The following is a 7602-nucleotide window of genomic DNA, read 5'->3' as shown; positions in this document are numbered from 1 at the left end:
ATTTAGTGTCCATAATTTACTCTACATGATGATAATTTACTCTATGTTGTATAAAATCAAAATAACTCTACAGTCACTTTCCTCAATGTGGTGATGTATTTTACTCTATATTGAATAATATTTCACTCAAAATAGAATTACAATTCACTCTAGAAAGAATGATATTCTACTCCATACTGATTTATATTCTGCTCTTCATCAGATTGTATTCTGCTCCATATACAATAGTATGATACTCTTATTAGAATAATGTCACTCAAAATAGAATCTATTTCACTCAAAATATGATTATATTCAACACTATATAGTTTAATATTATCCAACTGTTTTCTTCTCAATACAAAATGGTATGTTACTCCATTCAGAAATGCTTATCACTTGTCTGGAGTGACATTTGTGAAGTTTCTCTGAACTCAATAAATCAGAAACAATTTAGCAAAGCACCTTAGCACATTTATTAATCACAAAATCAAAACATGTTTGCATTACACAAACTAATGCAACAGATAAACACATTGCAAGACATTTACAAAACACATCCACCATGTTACCAGTCAATTCCAGCAGATTTGTTTGAAGAAGCACCACGTCATACCATCAGAAATCAAAATTGTGGCCTGTTCAACAACAAATAAAATCCATATATTCAAATAAAATATAATGAAACTGCATAAAAAGTGTATAAGACAGAAAAAAAAGCCAATGGACCTTAATCACACAACAGCCATATTCCCTTGATGTGACGCCAAGGGTGGGAAGCTCATCGTTATTGTGCACTTTTACATTTCACAGAAAATGGTATGGAACAATCAACAGATTTGAATTATCACTACCATATGATGTCTGTATATCAAGTGCTTTATGACAAAAAGCTCTTTGACATCAACTACATGAGGTCCAACTTTTGTGCACACAACTTTAAAAGCATTGAAATGCTCATCAAGACATATTGTTTGTAAGGAAAGAGTTACCAAAAGCAACTTCCCATCTTTGACAACAACATGGTGGATTCTCTGAAAAACTGGCATCTCACAATGAACTCTCACACAAACAACTAAACCTGGACGATACACAGTTCCACTGTGTTTGGCCCATCTCACATTTAATACCTTGGTGTCAACAGGTACCTGAAGCATCTCTGCCATCTCATAGCCCCATTCCATCACTTGTAAAGACAACACTTTACCAGGGCCTGTCGTCACTCTGCTGGGGTCAAATGTCTGCCACTTGTATGCCATTTGTGTTTGGTGTTTCCTTGCCAATGTTTTAGTTATATTTTTGAAGCTGTTAACTCGTTTTTTAAAGAAATTATGTTTCGCTTCATAGCGCATACACCAGGTATGCAAAAGAGGTCAGATTTTCAAAATACACATGGGGTAATGCACCATGAAATGATGCTTTGGTATCAGCCTCTTGTTTGGATACAAATGTTTGAATAACCTGTGGTGTTCTGCGATCAAGTGTTTCAAAAAAATTGTAATACCTTTTGATAACATTGGGGAAAATACGATGTTTACAATTTGGAGTAAAAGCAAAAACAAATACCAGTGCTGGTCAGTTGGACAGACTAAATCTCCAAAAATGAGTGGTAGATTGCGAAGTAAACTCCAGGATTGGATGGCATTCAACCCCAAGTCATTTGTGTCCTGTACCAACTTCACTTCAGGTGGTTTGTTGGCTTGCTCAACATAGCCACAGTTAAAATTCTTTATTCTTGTGTGTATTTCCCCCAATGTTGTGTAGCTGTCCATCAAGTGATGTGAAAGCAGCTTAATTTCATATTGTGCCACCCCCTCCAATATATCGTGTATAATGTCAACAGAGAAATTATCACAAGTATTGAAATACTGCAAGGAATTCAGAATGCAAGACCGTTTAACACCCATCACATAGGGAAGCCTGGGATTTGTCTCTATTTGTTGGCAGTGTTCCTCATGAAGTACTCGAGTTCGCAAAACTATCTTAGGTGAATCTTCATCAAACTCTGTCTGAAAGTCCTCTTTCTCAGCAAGACAAAAGCGGCAACAATATCTGACACTGAATGACTCAACAAAACCAAACAAACAGTGAAGACCCAGGTTGTCACCTGTAACTTGAACAATAGTTCCATATACTGGCTGATCATAAAGGGGAAGCTTAATGCCATCCCTCTCCAGTATTTTAATATCCTGCACAATCGGATCTAGTATTTTAGAAAAGCCATATGTTTTGATATCTTGGGCATGAAATAAAGCAACCAAATGAATATTGCTTAAACTTGAATTGTATTTGAGAAAAATTTCGCAAGGTGAAATAGATTGCACCTACTTTATATATTCCCCGTTTGGATCCTAAAGGATTTGAAGTTTCAAAATCATCATAGAAAATCTAAATCTGAATGGCATTCTTGTGTTTTGAAAACAGAGGATGACTTTTGAAAAGTTCCCCATCACACAAGTCCTTGAGAACATCTTCCCCTGGACTGGAATCAGCCTGCACCATCTCCTTTATATTAGGGTGACTGTAAATGAACTGTAGTGTTTTCAAAATTGGAATGTACATAAATTTATTAGTAACGACCACTTGATCATAGCCTCCACTAGTCCGATTGCGCAGGGTATCAAATCTTGTACCAAGAACGTATTCAACTGGGTCGACACTTCCCCACTTCATTTTGAAATACTTAGTTCTCTTACTTTCAGAGTTCAACACACAAAAAGGATTTTCCATTTTTTCAAAACACTCATCGATTTTACACTCAACTTCACTTTTGTTAGGCTCTTGTAATGAAAGACACTTCTTCACAGATTCTTTTGCTTGATTGTAGACATCATCAACAATCTCTTCCATTGAAGTCACCAAAGAGTTAATGACCGTTTCAGCTACACCTGCCTCTTTAAGTTCAGCTACTGTTGTAGCAAAGCTGTCTACAAGATTCTTACTGACAAGAAGGGGGTAAGAAGGGGGAATTGCTGATGGCAAATCTTCTAAATTACTAGATATTACATCTTCAGTTGTAGAGGGGCCTTCGCCAGGGTCAAATCCAGAATCAGAACAATGATCATTATGTGCTATATTAAGGTGCTTTCGGAAACCAGAGAATGTTCCATAAACCTGTAAACAACCAGCTTGATCACACTTAAGACGAAGAGTCTTTCCTGAGCAAAGTCCATGAACCAACTTAAAGTGCTTTATTAGGGAATTAACATCCACCTGGTGACATCTGCAGAGAAAACATAACATCTCATCTAAACTCAGTGCAGCATCCGAGCCCTAACTTCAGCAACCCTGGGACTCACTTTAGTGGTAGCAACATCTATTTCATAGATGGTGGTTTGCAAGAAGTTGTACACATTTGCCAGATCGTGGTTGTATGATGTACCAAAGACAAAATGAGCTTTGAAAAGCTCATCAAAACAGGCAAGAGAGTCCGGTGACTTGCATGGTATGGCATGTTTGTCAATGATGATGAAGTACTTGCGTATCACGTTTTTCTGGGTTCCCACAGCCAGTAGATACGGTTGACGGCTTTCTGTGATGCTGTCTAGATGCCCTTGGATGCTGGTCCCAGTCTGTGACATGACAACTTCATTTAGTTTATTAAGATGAGTAGCAGTTCACTAACAGCTTGAGAATATATCTTTGATCTTGAGCGCAAATTTTCCAGATTGCATTAAACTATAACCTCACCTTAATGAACTTCACAAGATGGTCACTGGCTTCTCTGGCAGAGAGCGTTCCTGGTCTCTTGCGACCATGAGGTGATGGTGGCAGAAGGTGGACAAGGACCAAAATGGCTGATATTTCACTGTCCCATCCTAAAAAAAGAAAATTCAGGAATGTTTTTAATAATAACAGTCATTCCATTTCTCTAGCAAAAACAATCACCACTTCTATTATTATAGTACTTTCCAGCTTACCATTTTCTACTTCTTCAGTCGATTCAGCATTTTGTACCAGGTCTTGAAGTTCAGCTGTCTGCGTGAGGCCACGGCTTTGCTGAAGGATTTTTCCTCTTGTAGACTGTGGGCCACTTCTCCAGGAACCTTGCAGAGACGGCATCACCAAACATCAGACTGAAATCTTGCTCAATCTGCAGACAAGATGAAATAAGTAAAGACAGAGCAGTGAATATTACTAATACTATTGTTTTGAAGGATATTCACAGTTTCAAAGTGAGGGAGTTGAAGATCCACATACCAATCCTGCAATGTCTAGAAATCTTGGAAACGCTGTGAATATGTCGGAAGACTTCACTGGGTCATGAACCATCTTTTGGCGATAGGTGAAGGTCTGCTTCATCTTCTCCTTGACAACTGCTTCATCGACTGTATGCTTCATCAGTGCAGTAGCCTCTGAACACAGGGTGTCTGTGTTTAGCCAGTTTTCCTCCACAAAGGGTTCTCGATCACCTTCTGGACCACCTGTAACATTGTAGACATTTTACAGATTACTGACAAAATCAAGCACTGATCTGACCCAAATTTAAGTGCTTTGAATGATTTCTTGCACACCAACAAACCCCTCATATAATCATTCTCCAAACATATGTCATGAACTAGACTTTCAGTCAGCGTACAATTAAAATAAACATACTTCTTTGTGTGGGGGACTGTCTGCCGGTCCTCTTTGGTCCCTCTGATGCTTCCTTTTGGACAAATTTCAGTCTCCATGCCAGATACCCACTCCCATCTTGTGCATTGTAAAAATGCTCCTAAAGTAAAAAGACATTCAGTTTTGGGTAGCAGGTTAAATATATGTTCATACTTTTCCTTTGTAACATACATATCCACAGATAAAGAGGTCGACTAATATTTGGCTTTTTTGTGAAAGTGAGGATGAGCATTAAAAAAAAAATCTTAAGTTGGACTAAGCCACCTAATAGGAACGTTCAGAGTCCCAGAGAACAGAGAGGTGAAGGAGAAATGGGTTAGACTTAGTCTTGATTCACTTACATAGCCAAACCTGCTCCTAGGATCAGCCAAGTATGGAAACAAGGCAGTAATGCCCCTTGCGTACTCCTCTTTCACACGCCTTGAAGGACTTGTCCTAGACATGCACACACAGATACACAGACGTCACTTCATGAGATAACATTTTAGAATTAGATGCAACTGACACATGTTAAAAGGAGGGATGTTGTGCTACTGAGTCAAACCAAACGTTTAGGTGTGTTAACATACCCATGTTCACTTGTCATATGTGCAACCAATATCTTGACCATATCACGTCTTCTGGAATCAGTTAGGCTTTTTGTCTGGGCATAATCATTAAGGATCCTCTCTCCTCCAGGTTTGTTACTCAGAATGTTTTCAATTTTCTAAATAAAAGTCAGATTTTTTACATTTTTATGTAATCAAGGAACAAATAGTGTGATGATGCTCAGGTTGAATTTTTTCTTTTTCTAGGATTTTTTTGACTACTTGTCAATCTTAAATTTTTAAATAACTGTTTAAAAACATTCTTCAAACATGGAAGAAAATCTGCTGAGCTTACCTGAGCTAGAGAAGCATCCTCATTTGCACGCCTTGTAGTAGGACTAGGCTGCAAAATGATGGTGCTATCAGAGTCCCCCTCCTTGTCTCCGCTGATGCTTTCAAAAGAGCAACTTGCAGAGGAGCTCAATGAATCTAGCAAACATTCAGATTTAACAGCTGTCATTAACACAAACAATTACACAAAGTGCGTGTAATTCAGGTTTGGGATTGGAAGGGACAGGTTAGCACAGAAAATATGACTTCAAAATTAAATGAGACTATTCAGTTTAGATTTACTGCTTCAAATTTCAACATGATACCAATTGTACAATATAATGTCCAGCCCTACTTCAGAACATGTTTAGAAAGGCAGAAATATATATATGGCTTAACTCACCATCAAGACTTGGGTTTACAGGCAAACATATCTCCAGCACTCCAAGGTCTTGACTCTTTACAAGAAACTCAAACGCTTCCTCATCAATTTCAGTTTTGGAGTCATCATAAACTTTGACGTCCAGGGTTGGAATGTCAAATTTCTTGGCAACTGTGATGACAAAGTAAGATTGCACAACCTTATTGATGGATTTACTGAGTTTAGTAGACAACAAACAGATCAATATATTTCACATACCAAAAGAACATATTTCACTCACCACATTCCAAAAAGCATTTGAAAGTCAGTTGCCCCTCATAACAAATGTACTTTTGGCGATCTCTGTACTTCACTCGTACGGCCTGCATCCTTGATGACAAGGGAAGAAAGTTAATGTCAATTATATAATCACACATATACACAGCCATTTGCTAATTTCACCAGTGACAAGTTGAGAGAATGTAATGTCAACTAATTAGATGCACAGTCCCAAGGTAACTACAAACTACTATCCCAGAATATGCAAATATTAAAACAGATAACAGCAATATGGTGTTGTGCCTCTAATGAGGTTACTTTATTCAGAATACAGTTATAAAATTATGGTCAAAACAAGAAACCATCAATGACAACCGACATTAACTGTTTGGTATTTATAAACACATGACTGTATAAATTACCATTACTAGCTTGCTTCACTAACACCACCAATCCGTCACAGATCACACGTGCCTCTTAGTATGTGGACTGAGGTTTGCCAGTAACCAAATGTTTTCAGTTATACACACACACACACACACACACATACATACATCAGTTATCACAATGGACGCTAACGTTAATGATCGTAGACTTCATACGCCAAGTTTCATGCCTCAGTCAACTAGACGACACATGACTTCTTATGTGCAGTAATTTTAGCAGTAAACAGTGAATTGTTCTGATCAGAGTAATACATGGAAAAAAGTACTACACAAGCCACATCGACAGATATCAATTTAATTTGATGTTTGACCTACCAAAAGTGCAGCTCCATGCTATCCATCTCACAACAAAGGGCTATCTGCTCACATTAAAACAAGGCTTTCCATTTAAGATACAGCAAAAATGTTCAGCGCAAATTGAGGCATTCTGTTCAGAGTCAAATACACGTGTTACACCTCCATTCTCACTAACACAAGAGCTAACGAAACCCGCGCTGATAGACCATCGCCTTACCGCTAAACCGAGTCAAACACTCTGGTTGTCCACACAAACTGCTTTGGAAGTGACTAGCGTTGGTCCGCGCCAATTTAGATATTCTGTTCAGAGTCAAATACACGTGTTGCACCGACCGCTCTCTTGCTAACACAATTGCTCACAAAACCGTCGCTCTCCCGTTAATACACGATTCATCTATCTATTAAAGGCTGCTATTTGTTCAAAGTAAGACATGCTGGTTGTACAGTCAACTTTAGCAAGTGATGGGCGTCCTCCATGCCAATTTAGGCATTCTGTTCAGAGTCAAATACAGGTGTTGCACCGCTGCTCTCTTGCTAACGCACTAGCTTACGAAACCTACACTGTCTTATATTTTAACCATATCTCCGTTGATATATAAAAGTGGTGTTAGCCCAAGCTACAATATGTATTAATGACATTAAACCCCGATAATGCACTGAGTAAAATTATTATCGATCACATTAAATGAAGCAAAAAATAATGAACTTACCTGGCATTCTATATTCGACCTCCACGAACGCAGTACTTTCCGCTCCTCTAACGTCTGTG

General features: G+C 38.3%; 1 protein-coding gene across 4 annotated transcripts; it reads right to left on the bottom strand.

The window, feature by feature from the left end:
• Window positions 1-431: 431 nt before the first annotated feature.
• LOC115584563 (uncharacterized) lies at window positions 432-7602 on the bottom strand. Of its 4 annotated transcripts, none has more exons than XM_030422061.1 (11): window positions 7544-7602; window positions 6113-6201; window positions 5854-6003; window positions 5476-5609; window positions 5163-5299; window positions 4935-5028; window positions 4576-4693; window positions 4180-4403; window positions 3900-4072; window positions 3670-3797; window positions 432-3551 (listed from the first exon to the last, which is right to left on the bottom strand). In XM_030422061.1, the coding sequence occupies exons 2-9, from the start codon at window positions 6198-6200 to the stop codon at window positions 3950-3952; spliced, it is 1068 nt and encodes a 355-aa protein (XP_030277921.1). In that variant the 5' UTR covers window position 6201; window positions 7544-7602; the 3' UTR covers window positions 432-3551; window positions 3670-3797; window positions 3900-3949. The 4 variants fall into 4 exon arrangements, with proteins under 4 accessions (XP_030277921.1, XP_030277920.1, XP_030277919.1 ...); XM_030422060.1 differs by lacking the exon at window positions 7544-7602 and adding an exon at window positions 6852-7432; XM_030422059.1 differs by lacking the exon at window positions 7544-7602 and having other exon boundaries at window positions 6113-6463.

The sequence above is a fragment of the Sparus aurata genome, chromosome 7, assembly GCF_900880675.1.
Source record: "Sparus aurata chromosome 7, fSpaAur1.1, whole genome shotgun sequence".
NCBI lineage: Eukaryota > Metazoa > Chordata > Actinopteri > Spariformes > Sparidae > Sparus > Sparus aurata.
This window is presented reverse-complemented; position numbering and strand designations above follow the sequence as displayed.

What these genes read in the sequence shown, in the direction of transcription:
- LOC115584563 (XM_030422059.1), bottom strand. Translation starts at nt 6,260, where the DNA reads ATGGCTGTGTATATGTGTGATTATATAATTGACATTAACTTTCTTCCC. An exon ending in CAAATGCTTTTTGGAATGTG is followed by an intron (nt 6,004 to 6,112) that starts GTGAGTGAAATA and finishes TTGTCATCACAG; the next exon opens with TTGCCAAGAAATTTGACATT. An exon ending in TTCTAGACATTGCAGGATTG is followed by an intron (nt 4,073 to 4,179) that starts GTATGTGGATCT and finishes TCTTGTCTGCAG; the next exon opens with ATTGAGCAAGATTTCAGTCT.